The sequence below is a fragment of the Borostomias antarcticus genome, assembly GCF_949987555.1.
Source record: "Borostomias antarcticus genome assembly, chromosome: 12".
Lineage (NCBI taxonomy): Eukaryota > Metazoa > Chordata > Actinopteri > Stomiiformes > Stomiidae > Borostomias > Borostomias antarcticus.
The window spans coordinates 11,207,408-11,224,320 of record NC_140245.1 but is presented as its reverse complement, the minus strand read 5'-3'; the positions used below and the strand labels follow the sequence as shown (position 1 = coordinate 11,224,320).

The 16,913-nt window shown below is 45.4% G+C and overlaps 1 protein-coding gene across 1 annotated transcript in view; it reads left to right on the top strand.

Annotated features, from left to right (window-relative positions):
• Positions 1 to 16,913, top strand: part of LOC311315702 (potassium/sodium hyperpolarization-activated cyclic nucleotide-gated channel 2-like) — a gene marked incomplete at both ends in the record, with an annotated part of 67,171 nt that overhangs the window by 42,335 nt on the left and 7,923 nt on the right. Inside the window, one exon of the mRNA XM_084446406.1 lies at positions 210 to 428. Coding sequence (XP_084302532.1) covers positions 210 to 428 — 219 coding nt within the window. The remainder of the gene's footprint in view (positions 1 to 209; positions 429 to 16,913) is intronic.

The window sequence follows — 16,913 nt, the reverse complement described above, 5'->3', positions numbered from 1 at the left end:
CTCTTTCTAATTTCCCTTCCTCTCTTTCCCCCGAGTCCTCATTTAAACATCTCCTCTCTATGACCCTATTGTCTCTCGCCCCCCTCTCTTTTCTTCACAGATGGTACTTTTTCTGTCCTTTTCAAGCCTCCTAATAGATGAGGATATTAACCCCTCCTCTTCCGTCTCTTTTCTCTCCACCTCTCTCTCTCTCCATTCCCCCCCCCCAGAATGATACCTGGTCAGAGCTGTACTCGTTTGCCGTGTTCAAGGCGATGAGCCACATGCTGTGTATCGGCTACGGTCGGCAGGCCCCCGAGAGTCTGTCGGACATCTGGCTGACCATGCTCAGCATGATCGTGGGCGCCACCTGCTACGCCGTCTTCATCGGCCACGCCACCGCCCTCATCCAGTCGCTGGACTCCTCGCGCCGGCAGTACCAGGAGAAGGTAAGGGGGTCCGCCCCGCTGACCTCACGCCTCTGTCCTCCCTCTCCCTGTCCCTCTCCCTCTGTCCCTCCATCCCCTCTCTCCACTATAACACCTACCCACTTTCCCCCCGATTTCAAAGTCTCAGACAAAATTCCAAAGAATAAAATCTTGAGAGTCTTGCTGGAGTTGCTGTGCGCTCCCGTGATCACAGTCGTTAGGTGTAAGGTGGTCTTAAAACTCAATTCTGGCTAGTCTTTGTCACGTCTTGGCCTTACGACAATATCAAACCTGTTTGATATTCTCGCAAGTCTTTAGTCTTGTCTTATGCAAATTGTGTGGTTCAATGACGTGACCATTATCAACAACCAATAGGCGATCTGCAGAATCCTAGTCTGCGACTAGTCTGTGACTAAGGGCGTATTCACATATGTTAGTGCGCACCATTGATGCACACCAAAAGTGAAAGTGATACATTTTTTTCATTTCTCAGCTACTGCGGTTCGCTTTCACACAGCACTTTCTTTGCTCTGGTCCAAATGCAGCACCTCAAGTCACATGAAAAGGCTCAGTGCTGTCATTGGTCAATATCTTTCTGAGGGCGGGTGCAAGAGATCATGAAAAACTTTTTAGGTCATACAAGGTAGTTGCGTCGGTCCGAGGTCGCGCACTTTCACACCATAACTGGTGCGCACAAGAATTCGGTTGAAGCCGCTCCGAGACCACCCCTTCTGGAGGGTCTCGGTGCGGCTGTTTTGGTGCGCTCCTGAGTGTGATTGCTGTGTTCACACAGGCCTAAACGAAGCGCTCTCGGGCCCAAAGCTCGTTTGGTGCGCACTAACTAGTGTCTGTGTGAATACACCATTAGGATGCGATCACACCAGAAAGTCCGAACCAAGGACCAGACCAAATGAGTGTATGAATGAACATTGTTGCAGTTTTTTTTGGTCTGGTTCGCGTTCACATGGTCATTTGTGTAATCGAACCAACACATGTAAATAAAAGTCACGCGGTCGTACAGGTTGCTCATCTATTGGCTAGAAAAATTAAGAGGGAAAATCTATCACTAACCGCATGTCAGTCCCCTACTGTAGGCTATATTGGAATCCATTTACCCCGCACCAACAAACAACGTGTCCACAGCCAAATCAGAATTTTATAGGGTCCATAGTGATGCACTAATAGCCAAATATTTGCGCTACTCACCAAGTACCAGATTATGTCCGCATTGTAATCCAAATATGATATAACTCCCCTTTCGATTGAGAGGATGACAATTCTATCTATCCTGTGATGTGCATAAAGAAGGCCGTAGGCTATTGATTTCCCTCCCCAAACAACTGTAAAGTGGATGGTTAATTATGTTTTTGAAGAGCGATTTTACGGATTAGAAACTTTCAATCAATCTATCTATCAATTGATCTATCAGTCAGTTTTAGCGCCGTTTCTTGTGATATGTCTGTGTGTCCAGATGCTGCGCCAGGGCAAAATGAAATCTCACATTTTGATTGCGGTTCAGTGTCTCTATTTCACAAAGTTTATGCACTGATTACATTGTAAAGGATTAGGCTACTCAACAAATCTGTCAAATGTCATCACGTAGGACTAATCGACCAGAGCTTTAGGGTAACCATAGTTGTAGGCTACTCTAGTTATCCTTGTCAGTCAAAATATTGCGAATGTCTACATATTGTTATTGAATCTCTTCAATCTTGAACTTGTTATAAAATTATTATCACATGAAAGTGATTTACAATACAGATGTCCATTAATCAAATAATTAATCAGAAATGATATGAATGTTTTCTTGGCAGGAGCCTATGGGTCTCCACGTCCCAGCAGTTGGTCCTACGGATAGTCCGATGCGCGTTCACACCAAAAGCGAACTGAAGCATGGTCCCTTTTGAAGCGGACCGAGTCCTTGCTTTTTAGGCGGACCGTGGTTCGCTTGTTTGATCCGGGGACCGGATCCGAGTTCGAATACTTGTTTACACCTCTCCAAACCAAGCGGAGCAAACTTTTTTGGTCCGATAGTCCGATTCCAAACGGATCAAATGTGTAGGTGTGAAGACACCCTTAAAACTCTTTTAAAAGTCTCTAGATGTGAGAGAGTGTCAGATGACAGTCTTTTAAAACATCTTTTAAAAGTCTTATCAAAGTATTCTAGTGTATGGACAGCATGACTCTCCCAGTCTCTCCAGCTGGAACATTAACACATCCTCCAAACTCCTCATGCTGCATTTACAAGATCCAACTGACCTCTGACATCTTGGTTGAATTCACTGTGGGGTTTGTTCTTGATTGAGCACTCAGCTGGCTGATGACTGTAGCCTGGATGAAATCTGACTGAGACAGTAACATTGCAGTAACCCGCGGTTTAATTGAGCAACATTAGCATTAGCTAGCCTCTCTGTCCGGTAGAGTTTCTCTCTAACAGGTAGCTAGGATGGCTTTCTGAGACAGTAGCGTCGCAGCAGCCTATAGAGGTAGCTTCTGTGGCGCTAGCAGCATTTAGCTAGCTTCTGTCTCCAAGCAGAGTGGCGTCGGCTGGGGAACGGTGGGAGGGGCCATGGCTCCCGGCAGCCAATCAGGTGCTGTGGGTGTGTTCGGCCAGGTAGAACCGAGACACTGCGGGCTGGGTGTGTCTGGATGAGAGAGAGAGAGAGAGAGAGAGAGAGACAGAGAGAGAGAGATAGACAGAGAGAGATAGAGAGAGGGGGAGAGAGAGAGGGAGGGAGAGAGAGAGAGACAAAAAGAGATACAGAGAGAGAGGGAGAGAGAGAGGGAGAAACAGAGGGAGGGAGAGAGAGTTTATGTGAGTGTGTGTGTGGGCCGGCAGACGTGTGTGTGAGTGTGTGTGTGTGTGCGTGCGGCAGATGTGTGTGGGTGTGAGAGTGTGTGTGTGTGTGTGTGTGTGTGTGGGTATGAGAGTGTGTGTGAGAGTGTGTGTGTGGGCGGACAGATGTGTGTGGGTGTGAGAGTGTAGGTGAGTGTGTGTGTGTGTGTGTGTGTGTGGGCGGACAGATGTGTGTGTGGGTGTGTGTGTGTGGAATGCCGTCCCTTCAGGCAGCGGTGGAATTGATGAGGCAGCAGACCTGTGTGTCCTGCTGGCAATGTCGTCCTGAAGGTGACGTACACACTCAACCACGGCCCCCTCTTTCCTCACTCCCTCCCTCCTTTTCTCTCTCTTTCTTTCTCCTTCTCTCTCCCTCCCTCTCTCCCTCACTCGCTCAGTTGCTTCCAACCTCTCTCTCTCTGTTGCTTTCTTCCTCTCTGTCTTTGTCAGTGGCGGCTGGTGACTCAAAAAACTGAGGACAGGAGGAAGAAAGGCGAAACATGGGTGCCGGGGGGCACTTTCCCTCAGTCAGTTATTATTTGAAATATCAGCTTTAAATGTGGATTTACAGTCAATGTGAGCATATGAAAAACTGAATAACACTTTCTTTAACTACATGCAGCATTTATTTATCATATTCATGATAAAATATTACAAAACAACAATAAAACATTGTAAGCAATAGTTGTTGTAATGGATTGTACTCTTCTCTAAAGAGAGAAAAGAATTGATATTGGTGAGGTGCTGGAGAGGTTAGGTGATATATCAAAAATGTTTTTGATTAGGGGACACTGAGGTGTGCTGGCTCTCAAACAGTTTGTTGGCAAATAGATTTGACAACTGGACAATGTAATAGCCTACGTTGCACAGCAAATCCAACGATTCGCTCATGGCTAGCTAGCAATGGTACAGCTATGGGATTAGCTCATTTGGGTTGCTGTCAAAGCTGCCACTCTTATGTTGCTACAGCTACAATTATCACAACAATATGAACATTCAGTTGAAAGTTTTCCATCCACCCATCCATCACTGGATGAGGAATAAGCACCGCAAAGCGATCAATTCTCACGCAAGCAGAAGCCAGGCTGTGGATTTCTCCGATCCGGTTTTGCGACCCAGTCTCTAGAAATGTTTTGGACGAGTTGCCGACAGTTTGCGCCTCCAGCCAATCTGCCCGCCTGCCTATGCCGTAGCCTGATGCGCACCTCGTAGCTAACATTACCGGCTATAGCCAGCCAGTGGAACTGTCGTGTTCAGACGGCTCTAGCTCAAAAGGTATTTATGTCAGCTTAGATATTTAGATGGCTAGAATCAAGACAGATAGACGAACAGTTTGATGTGTACCATAATACTTTCGGATGTATTATATTATGGAGCTACGAACACACAAAAAGTATCCAATGGCACAGGGAAGAGAAACACAGACATCAATGCCGACTCAATTGGCCTTCACTGCAGTGTTGTCAACTCTTCAGTAAGGGAAGTAGCTATTGGCTGTCCCAGAAGTCGCTAGAAGTAGCTAGATGGCGGCTGTTTTTTTTTTTATTGCTGTATAATGTTAGCTTTTTTTCCCCTTTTTTTTATTTTTTATAGTGCAACCCTAGTAGCCTACATCAGCCATGTGATGATGATGGGCATGGAACAAACAATCAAACTATTGACTTAGTTACAAACTTGTTTTTTTTGTTGCTGTATAACATTAGCTTTTTTCTTTTAAACAATGTAGGTCTGTAAATCTAAAGAATAACGGGAAAAAAATATAGCCTACATGGCTTAATTAAAACTTAACCTAACGTCACCAGTATCTAGGTAAACTAGCCGTTTTCTGACAATATGATTGGTTGTTGCGAGAGGGATCCCAGCGCGTGTCGTGTGTGTGTGGGCGAGCGAGGGAGAGAGGACGTGAAGGCAGCAAAAAAAGTTCTCTCGTCGTGACTCATGGATGTATTAATAGAATGAGTGAGCTGAGCTCGCTTCCTTGTCAACACAATAATTGTAGCGTAGTTACTGGGTCTGTAGCATAGTTACTGCGTCTGTAGCGTAGTTACTGGGTCTGTAGCGTAGTTACTGCGTCTGTAGCGTAGTTACTGGGTCTGTAGCGTAGTTACTGCATCTGTAGCGTAATTACTGCGTCTGTAGCGTAGTTACTGGGTCTGTAGCGTAGTTACTGCATCTGTAGCATAGTTACTGCGTCTGTAGCGTAGTTACTGGGTCTGTAGCGTAGTTACTGCGTCTGTAGCGTAGTTACTGCATCTGTAGCGTAGTTACTGCGTCTGTTTGTCAACAGTTCCAGCCTCTGGACGTCAGTAGTCTGTATATTTGCGCTTCTGCTTCAGCAGTTACTGCGCCTCTAGTTCGGCTGTTACTGCGTCGCTACTACAAAATGTACCGCCTCTCTGTTCCTACAATTATAGTACTGCTCAGCACCTCGACTGTTCCCTCTTCTCTTTTCACGAGTCTGGGTCCTGATCTCTAAAGTACAGACCAGCCTGGTGGGGAATCCCAGTGACTGAGTGATTCTCCCTGAGATTAGACGTGCGCTTCACCTGGCTACAGCAACAGATCGGCGTTAGCCCTCTCGTCCCCTCATCCCTCTCCTCTTCTCATCCCTCTCCTCTCCTCATCCCTCTCCTCTCCTCATCCCTCCCCTCATCCCTCTCCTCCCCTCATCCCTCTCCTCTCCTCATCCCTCTCCTCCCCTTATCCCTCCCTTCATCCCTCTCCACCATCTCATCCCCTAACCACCCAGCCACAGGCCTGGGGCTAAATGCCTGGGATGCAATCATACACACCGCGTTTTAGCCTGGAGCAATGGTTTCCTGTGAGTGTGTGTGTGTAACCCTAACCCTAACCCCTCCCCTGCCCCCCTAATCGAAGGTGATGAATGATTGAGGCAGGCTTTGCTGAGCCTGTAGGCTAGACAGACATGCACTGTAGGTTTTTTGTGGACATCACAGGGAGTGAGAGAAGAGGGAGGGGGAAGGGGAGGCAGGCAGAATACTAACTGAGAGAGAGATGGAGAGAGAGAGAGATAGAGAGAGAGAGAGAGAGAGAGAGAGAGAGAGAGAGAGAGATGCTCTCACAATGTGATGGGCTGTCTCTCTGTCTGGTGGAATTCTACAACAGGTTCTTCCCCACAGAAAGGAAGTGTTACACAGTGATGTCACAGTGATGTCACTGGTCTCAGCATCGTTTTAACGAATCACGATGTATCTGAGTTTGAAACCGGCTGATCTGCCTGACAGCGGGTTAAGATGATAGCCGGTCTTTCCTCACGTCTCTTACGACATATCCTGGCTTCCACCCCAACTCTCCCAGCTCCCAGTCGGAGGATGGATGATGTAGATCTTCTGTCTGCAGGTCAGGCCTGTGGATGACATCAGACAGCCCTTCTCCTAGCTGAGCTCAGCAGCCAAGAGGATTATCAACTCTGGATGGCTTTCATTCCTGATTGGTTTCAACAGGTGTTTTAATGTCTAGACAGTCAGTCTATGTCTAGACAGTTCAGTCAGTCAGATACACAGACAGTCAGGCAGGCAGGAGCAGAGACAGACTGACAGGCTGGTCTCTCTGACAGGGCGGAGACAGGAGGACGGGCTGGTCTCTCTGACAGGGCGGAGACAGACGGACGGGCTGGTCTCTGACAGGGCGGAGACAGACGGAGGAAGAGAGGGGAGGGAGAAGAGATGGGGAGATGAGATTTGAAAAAAGGTTTGGGAGGGGAGAGAGGAGAGAGAGGAGGAGAGAGAGGAGGGGAGAGGGGGGGGAGAGAGGAGAGAGAGGAGGAGAGAGAGGAGGGGAGAGAGGAGGAGAGAGAGGAGGGGAGAGAAGAAGAGAGAGAGGAGGGGAGAGAGGGGGCAGAGAGGAGGGGAGAGGGGGGGGAGAGGGGGGAGAGAGGAGGGAGAGAGGGGGGGGAGAGGAAGGGAGATAGGGGGGGAGAGAGGAGAGGAGAGAGGGGGAGAGAGAGGAGGGGAGAGAGGAGAGGGGAGAGGGGAGAGAGGAGGGGAGAGAGGAGAGAGGGGGGAGAGAGGAAGGGAGAGAGGGGGGAGAGAGGAGGGGAGAGAGGGGGGAGAGGGGGGGAGAGAGGGGAGAGAGAGGAGGGGAGAGAGGGGGGGAGCGAGGGGGGGGGATGGCAGTTGAGGGGGAGTGGGAAAGAGGGAAGGCTGGCAAAAGAGAAGATTTGAGAAAGGTAGGGAGATAGATAGATAGATAGATAGATAGATAGATAGATAGATAGATAGATAGATACTTTAATGAGAGGGTAGAGCGGTTACCAGGGGTCAAGAGGGGAGGGGTGGAGGAGGGGAGGGAAGGAGAGAGAAGAGGGGAGGAAGAGGGATACGAGCTAGCCTCGTGAGACCATCCTGATCTCGTGAGCTTAGAGATCCGCTCGATAGAGATCCGTTTGATTGGCTGATCAGGAAATGATCGGCCAATCAGCGTTCCTTGAGGAAATACTAGCAGCTACACCGGGCGGGGTTTAGGTGTGATGACAGCGAGAAGCAACTGTTCTAAAACAACAATGGTGGAGGTTAGCGAAGATGCTGTTAAAGCATCAGTCACATCTGAACTGGAGAATGTTTCTTCATGGAAAGAAAAGCAAAGAACGACACTGAAGGCTTTTCTCTGCAGAAAATATATTTTTGCTGTTCTCCCGACTGGCTTTGGTAAAAATTAGACTGACCTGTGATAGGTGGTGATAGACAGATGGTTCATCCAATCACCTGCGGAGTAGTTTTGAAAGTGTCTGCCTTGTCCAGACAGTTTCCAATTAAACTTTCCCAGATGGTTGTGATAAACAAACCAAACACACATGTACAGTACACACGCACACACACCACACACACACATGCACACACACACACACACACACACACACACACACACACACACACACACACACACACACACACACACACACGTACGTACACCCACACACACACACACACATATACACCCACACACACAGATGGTAGTGTTAAACAAACCATCTGGCTGTCAGGCTCGATGCGAGCGGAAGAGTTTGAGAGGATTGTTTTTTCCACATTAACCAGAGCTGACACTCTGCCCATACTGCAGCATGACTATCACTGAGCTGAGCTCTGGGTGGCTTCCTCCTCCAAATCCTCCTCCTCTACCTCCTCCTCCTCTCATCCTCCTCCACCACCTCCTTCTCCACCTCCTCCTTCTCCACCTTCTCCTCCTCCTCTTCCTCCTCCTCCTCTTCCTCCTCCACCTCCTCCTCCTGCTCCTCCACCTCCTTCTCCTCCTCCTCCACCTCCTCCTTCTTCTTCTTTCACTGTTTTAACCGCAGTACAAATTGTCGTCAGTGACAAACAGTATATAGATGTCATTTTGACCCTTTTTGGGATGTTTGTCAGCCTCCTCTTGGTGGTGTGCTGTTATGCACTGGCTACAGCCCCTCTCTCCCACTTTTCAGTAACTCTGGAGGGCTGTCAGGTAGTTCAAATCAAACTACCACCCTGGCAAAAGAGTCTTGAACACAGCCTCTTAAACAATCAGACAGGCTTTTGCTGCCTCATTGAACTTCAAAGTATCCATGACCCACAACCCCGGCCCCCAAGCAATAGGCCAGGGTAAATACTCGAAGTGTGTGTGGGTGTATAAGTGTGTGTGGGTGTATAAGTCTGTGTGGGTGTGTGAGTGTGTGTGGGTGTGTGTGTAGTTTCTTTGGGCTCAGGTCCAGAGGCCGCCGCCCTCCTCAGAACCAACCTCAAGATGGTCAAACTCAATCAGTGTCCTAGAGACTTGGACCCCATCCAGACTCCAGACAGCCAACCACTGAAGGAACGGCACATTTCTTAAATCTTCTAGAATCAAGGCTGTGGCATTTCCCCCCTGATTTACAACTACTGTGTATCCTCTTAATATCTGATCTGGAATCAGCTCTGACCCTATTGAGAGTGGGCTCAGCTGCCCTCTGACCAGCTGTTGTGATTAACAGTAGAAGTAGTAGTAGTAGTAGTAGTAGTAGTAGTAGTAGTAGTAGTAGTAGTAGTTGTAGTAGTGGTAGTGGTAGTAGTAATAGAGCAGTAGTGGTAGTAGTAGTAGTAGTAGTAGTAGTAGTAGTAGTATAGTAGTAGTAGTAGTAGTAGTAGTGGTAGTGGTAGTAGGAATAGAGTAGTAGTAGTGGTGGTGGTAGTGATAGTGATAGTAGTGGTAGTAGTAGTAGTAGTGGTAGTGGTAGTAGTGGTAGTAGTGGTAGTAGTAGTAGTAGTGGTAGTAGTAGTGGTAGTGATAGTGGGAGTAGTATTAGTAGTAGTATTAGTAGTAGTAGTAGTAGTAGTAGTAGTAGTAGTAGTAGTAGTAGTAGTGGTAGTGGAAGTAGTAGTAATAGAGTAGTAGTAGTAGTAGTAGTAGTAGTAGTAGTTGTAGTGGTAGTGGTAGTGGTAGTAGTAATAGAGCAGTAGTGGTAGTAGTAGTAGTAGTAGTGGTAGTAGGAATAGAGTAGTAGTAGTGGTGGTGGTAGTGATAGTAGTGGTAGTAGTAGTAGTAGTAGTGGCAGTGGTAGTGGTAGTAGTAGTAGTAGTGGTAGTAGTGGTAGTAGTAGTAGTAGTAGTAGTAGTGGTACAGTAGTACATTACATTACATTACAGTCATTTAGCAGACGCTTTTATCCAAAGCGACTAACAATAATTGCAAGTAGTAGTAGTAGTAGTAGTAGTAGTAGTAGTGGTGGTAGTAGTGGTAGTGGTAGTAGTAGTGATAGTGATAGTTGTAGTGATAGTGGTAGTAGTAGTAGTAGTGGTAGTAGAAGTAGTAGTAATAGAGTAGTAGTAGTAGTAGTAGTAGTAGTAGTAGTAGTAGTAGTAGTAGTGGTAGTAGTGATAGTGATAGTGATAGTGATAGTGATAGTGGTAGTAGTAGTAGTGGTAGTACTAGTAGTGATAGTGATAGTGATAGTGGTAGTAGTAATAGAGTAGTAGTAGTAGTCATAGTAGTGGTGGTAGTGATAGTGATAGTGGTAGTAGTGGTAGTAGTAGTAGTCGTGGTAGTAGTAGTGGTAGTGATAGTGGTAGTAGTAGTAGTAGTAGTAGTAGTAGTAGTAGTGGTAGTAGTAGTAGTGATAGTGGTAGTAGTCCTAGTAGTAGTAGTAGTGGTAGTAGTGATAGTGGTAGTAGTAGTAGTGGTAGTAGTGGTAGTGGTAGTGATAGTGGTGGTAGTAGTAGTAGTAGTAGTAGTAGTAGTGATAGTGATAGTAATAGGGGTAGTAGTGGTAGTGGTAGTAGTAGTAGTAGTGATAGTGGTAATAGAGTAGTGGTAGTAGTAGTAGTAGTAGTGGTAGTGGTAGTAGTAATAGATTAGTAGTAGTCGTAGTAGTGGTGGTAGTGATAGTGGTAGTGGTAGTGGTAGTAGTAGTGGTAGTGATAGTGGTAGTAGTAGTAGTAGTAGTAGTAGTAGTTGTAGTAGTGGTAGTAGTAGTGATAGTGATAGTGGTAGTAGTAGTAGTAGTAGTAGTAGTAGTAGTAGTAGTGATAGTGGTAGTAGTAGTAGTAGTAATAGTAGTAGTAGTAGTAGTAGTAGTGGTAGTAGTGATAGTGGTAGTGATAGTGATAGTAGTCGTAGTGGTAGTGGTAGTAGTGGTAGTAGTAGTGGTTGTAGTAGTGGTAGTAGTAGTGATAGTGATAGTGGTAGTGGTAGTGGTAGTGGTAGTGATAGTGATGGTGATAGTGGTAGTAGTAGTAGTAGTAGTGGTAGCGATAGTGATTGGTGTAGTAGTAGTAGTAGTGGTAGTGATAGTGGTAGTAGTAGTAGTAGTAGTAGTAGTAGTAGTAGTAGTAGTAGTAGTAGTGATAGTGATAGTAGTCCTAGTAGTAATAGTAGTAGTAGTAGTAGTAGTAGTAGTAATGATAGTGATAGTAATAGGGGTAGTAGTAGTAGTGATAGTGGTAGTAGTAGTGATAGTGGTAATAGAGTAGTGGTGGTAGTAGTAGTAGTAGTAGTAGTGGTAGTGGTAGTAGTAATAGAGTAGTAGTAGTAGTCGTAGTAGTGGTGGTAGTGATAGTGATAGTGGTAGTGGTAGTGATAGTGGTGGTAGTAGTAGTAGTGATAGTGGTAGTAGTAGTAGTAGTAGTAGTAGTGGTAGTAGTAGTGATAGTGATAGTGGTAGTAGTAGTAATAGTGATAGTGGTAGTAGTAGTAGTAGAAGTAGTAGAAGTAGTAGTAGTAGTAGTAGTAGTAGTAGTAGTAGTAGTAGTAGTAGTAGTGATAGTGGTATTAATAGTGATAGTAGTAGTAGTGGTAGTGGTAGTAGTAGTGGTGGTAGTAGTGGTAGTGGTAGTAGTAGTGATAGTGGTAGTGGTAATGGTAGTGATAGTGATGGTGGTAGTAGTAGTAGTAGTAGTATTAGTGGTAGTGATAGTGATAGGGGTAATAGTAATAGTAGTAGTAATAGAGTAGTAGTAGTAGTAGTAGTAGTAGTAGTAGTAGTAGTAGTAGTTTTGGTGGTAGTGATAGTGGTAGTAGTAGTAGTAGTAGTAGTGGTAGTGATAGTGATTGAGATAGTAGTAGTAGTCGTAGTAGTAGTAGTAGTAGTAGTAGTAGTGATAGTAGTCCTAGTAGTAATAGTAGTAGTAGTAGTAGTAGTAGTAGTAGTAGTAGTAGTAGTAATGATAGTGATAGTGATAGTAATAGGGGTAGTAGTAGTAGTGGTAGTGGTAGTAGTAGTGATAGTGGTAATAGAGTAGTGGTGGTAGTAGTAGTAGTAGTGGTAGTGGTAGTAGTAATAGAGTAGTAGTAGTAGTGATGGTGATAGTGGTAGTAGTAGTAGTAGTATTAGTGGTAGCAATAGTGATAGGTGTAGTAGTAGTAGAAGTGGTAGTGATAGTGATAGGGGTAATAGTAATAGTAGTAGTAATAGAGTAGTAGTAGTAGTAGTAGTAGTAGTAGTAGTTTTGGTGGTAGTGATAGTGGTAGTAGTAGTAGTAGTAGTAGTGGTAGTGATAGTGATAGTGATTGAGATAGTAGTAGTAGTAGTGGTGGTGGTAGTGATAGTGGTAGTAGTAATAGTAGTAGTAATAGAGTAGTAGTAGTAGTAGTAGTAGTAGTAGTAGTAGTGGTGGTGGTAGTGATAGTGGTAGTAGTAGTAGTAGTAGTAGTAGTAGTAGTAGTAGTAGTAGTAGTAATAGTAGTAGTAGTAGTGGTTATAGTGATAGTGGTAGTAGTAATAGTAGTAGTAGTAGTAACACATCCAGACTAGATCCAAATTTACGAGCTGGGATACCAGGTTACCTAACATTATAAGAGTGTGGTCTCTCTCTCTCTGTCTCTCTCTGTCTCTCTCTCTCTCCCTCCCTTTCTCTCTCTGTCTCTTGATGTGAGGAACCTTGTTTAAAACATTACTGATCAATGAATATGGAGAAGAGAAATCTTTCTGATGTTTATTTAACAGAGAATAAGCATATCAAAACACAATACAGCAACCAAGCTTTAGGCATGGTCCAATATAGATTTGACACGTAGCTTATTACAAAACAGTTACGTAACAGGAATAGACGAGTACAATACCGTGACAGCAGACGAGCAGAGTAGCATGACGTGGACAACAGGTGGAGCTAGCATGCTAACATGCTAAGCTAAAGCTAACAGCTTAAAGCTACAAAGCTACCAAGTTAATGAAGCTAATCAAGCTAACACAATTAACAAAAGCTCCTCTTCACATCAGTTGTCTCCACTTATATATCGTTTACTGTAGGTGTGGCCAGCCTGCATGTCCCATTGGACAGTAATCAGTTCCAACTTGTGATTGGTCATTCTAGGTTGTCCCTATCATGAGCGACAAGTGTTGTGCTATAAATCATAGTGCCGCAGTATCCTGCCGCAGTGGCCTGGCGCAGTAGCCTGGCCACGAATAATGTCGCATCAACCTGATCCCACCTCCAGATTAGACTAGGGGACTGACCTATCTCCATGTCTGATTAAGCAATCGTACAGCTGTTTGTTGACGGCTCTTTGCTGACCAAGTAAATTGAGACCCCTCTGACCTTTCATCAACTTCTATGACCTATTAGGTCACAACGTTGGGCAGCTTATCTAAATATACACTGGTATCAGTCACTAGCAAGAGCAAGAATTAACTTTATATGGACAGCAATGAGATTACTGAAACTGGTGGCATTCTGTCCCAAAAACCCACTACAGAAACCACATCACTCTCCCTCTCTCTCTCACCCTCCCTTTCTCTCTGTCTCTCCCTCTCCCCCCCTCTCTCGCTCTCTCTCACACTCTCGCTCTCTCTCTCTCTCTCTCTCTCTCTCTCTCTCTCTCGCACACCCTCCCTCTCTCTCTCTCCCTCTCTCCCTCTCTCTCTCTCTCTCTCTCACCCTCCCTCTCTCTCTCTCTCTCTCTCTCTCTCTCTCTCTCTCATGTAACAGACACTTTTACCCAAAGCAACATACAATAATTGCATTTAACAGGGGTAGTCAGTGTACTATGACTCGCCAGCAGCTCATTCAGTGTTCAGATCATCAATAAGGCTGGTCACCACAGTAGTTGTTGATACTTAGTCATTACCTTAGCTATACGCTTTTTATTTCATATATTTTATTTTATATAGTCTCAGAAGGCCTTGTTTTTTATGATTAATATTTTATTGGTATCAATAAAGGTAGACAGACATCTGGCAACAATTCAATCAGTATACATGTAACTAAGTAGCCATAGCAAGAAATCGGCAGTTGGTGCACATAGGCTACAGTCCCATAGAAAATATACTGGGTACAGCCATGTAGAAACATGGAGATGTAGAAACATAACACCAACACACATGAAACAAAACAAAAAACAACCAAAACAAAAAAAGGGACAATATGAAATTAATTTCAGCAATGATACAATGGTGTACGGTGCATAACGAACATACAGTAGGTAGTCAAATTATTCAATAAAAGCTATTTCAGTCAGTTACATCAAGTCAAATAGGGCCCTAGATTGAGACATAATTTCTATTCGCCCTCACCTAAGTGAGCGTTCCCTTCTGGAGATACAGCTCCGCTCTATTGAGTAACCGGAATTAGAGCTTTTCTAGTGCAGATAGTTTACCCAACTGGTTTACCCACTGCAGAGGAGGCTTTCCATTTCATGATAATAAGTTTCCGTCCTAGCATGAGAGCTGTTTGGACCCACTCTGCTTCCGGGGAAGTTAACTCCTTCAAAGCTGCAGGATCACCCAAGATATACAAGCAAGGAGTGAAGGGGGTGTCTCTACCAATTATTGTGTGTATGTAATCATGAATAGTTCACCAGAACTCCTGCACATTTGGGCACCTCCACAGCATATGAACCAGAGTGCCATTCTCATTGCATCTCCAGCACCCCGCATCCTCGCGCAGCCCCACCCTATGCAATCTTGAAGGAGTCCAATACACTCTGTTCACTATTTTAAATTGAATTAGTCTCGTTTTCAATTCCCTGGACATTTTCTTTAGGTTTCTAAGGATTAAGTTCCAGCCTCCCTCTGTGAACGCAACATTGAGATCAGCCTCCCATGTAATTCTGAGGGATGACGTGTCTCCATCAGAGTTGAGTAGCAGCATAGAGTAGTAGGCCGCAGCCTCGTGACCCTTCCCAAAGATGTCCAGAATACGGTGCCATATATCCAAACTAAGGGGGGACCCAGAAGTTGGTCCAAAGGTCTGTGTCAGCAGATGCCTTAGCTGAAGGTATCTCCAGAACTGATTCTGGGGGATATCAAATTGCTGCCTTAGATTTTCGAATGATCGCATGGTTGTTCCCTCACCATAAAGGTCCCCCAGGACTCTGATCCCTTTTGGTACCACAGCTTCCAAAGAAAGAGTGATTTGCCAATACAGAGCTTTGGGTTTAACCAGATACCCGCCTGCTGGTGAAGATGGGGGATGACTTTGTGACTCAATGCTACCCTCCGCCAGACCCACTGTAAATGAGAGACGACCGGATGCGTTTTTACCTCCGGGGGCAATTTAGCTGTGATAAAGTGTACAGGGGAGAGAGGGCTACACAAGGCACTCTCCAGGGCAAACCAGGGTGGGGCTCTCTCTGGGGGCAAGGTCCAGCGTGCAATGTGTCTAAGGCTAAATGCACGATGGTAAAGCATAAGGTTTGGGACCGCCAATCCACCACGGTCAATTGGTCTCTGTAATTTGCGTAGACTGAGTCTGGGTCTTTTGTCGCTCCACAAATATGTGTTGCATAGTCCATTGTTCAAAATATGTCTGGGGAATTTTGATCGGGAGAGCTTGTAATAAATAATTAAATTTGGAATTACGTTGGCCTTACCCCACAGAGAAAGAAAAAGCGGAGCCCACCGCTCAATGTCGGCTTTGAAGTTCTCTAGGAGAGGCACAAAGTTGCACTTGACCAGTTTTGACAAAGATGGGGGGAAAGTTATGCCCAGATATGTCAAGCCTTTCTCAGGCCACGTGAAACTACCTGACCTAAAGAGAGACTTAGGGCAATACGCCGTTAGTGGGAGTGCCTCTGATTTCGTCCAGTTGACCTTATAGCCATAGATCTTTGAGTAACTATCAATTATCCTAAACAAGGAGGGCAGAGAACGTCCTGGGTCAGAGACAAAAAGAAGAATATCATCGGCATATAACATTAGCTTATGAGCGGTTTGGCCAATGTGGATGCCTCTAAAGTTTGGGTCCCTTCGAATGGCTTCAGCCAGTGGCTCAAGAGCGAGCACAAAGAGAAGGGGGAAGAGAGGGCAACCCTGTCTGGTGCCTCTTCCAAGGTCGAACGAGGGGGAGATAACCCCATTTGTGAGAACCGATGCTTTGGGTCGGGCATATAGAAGCTTAATCCAGTTGATACATTTTATACTGAAACCAAAGGTTTCAAGGGTGGAAAATAAATAATGTCACTCCACTCTATCAAACGCCTTCTCCGCATCCAATGAAATGGCTGCAGACAGAGAATTGTCATTCTGTTGCCCACATGATGTCAATGAGGCGCCTGACATTATCAGCAGAGGAGCGGGAGAGAATAAATCCGACCTGGTCGGGGTGAATCAAAGAGGTTATGATCCTGTCTAGCCTGTTTGCAAGAATTTTGGATAAGATTTTACTGTCACAAGAGATCAAACTTATCGGCCTGTAATTGCATTCCAATGGATCCTTACCACTTTTCAGGATGAGAGATATAAGCGCTTCTGACATTGAGGGAGGCAATCTACTACTGGCCAAAGCTTTGTTTAACATATCTAGAAGAAACTGTGCCAGTTCCTCAGGATAGGCCTTGTAAAACTATGCTGTAAACCCATCCAACCCAGGGGCTCAGAAGGCCTTGTTTAAAACCCAGGCACACCAACACATGCCATGCCAAGGCTAGAATCTAATGATGATGTGGTGAAGCCCCTCGTCATCCCCCGAGGGAAATCTAGCCAGACGGCCATGTTAGTTGAACTTATATGTAGTGTAGGAGCCATATGTGTGTTTATTATTTCTAGTTGTTTGGGTAGGGTTATTATGAATTTGTTATTGTTTATGTGGATGCACTCACTGTTGTATGGGCACATAGGTGTGGGAGTGACTGTGGGCGTGTACCTGTAGCTGGGGCCTACTAATTGCTCTAGCCTGTGCACCTGTTGGGTTTGTTGGTAATGGTGGGGTGAGCACGGGGAAAGAGGAGACTATTTGTTTACCGCAACACTGCACTGGATAATATTG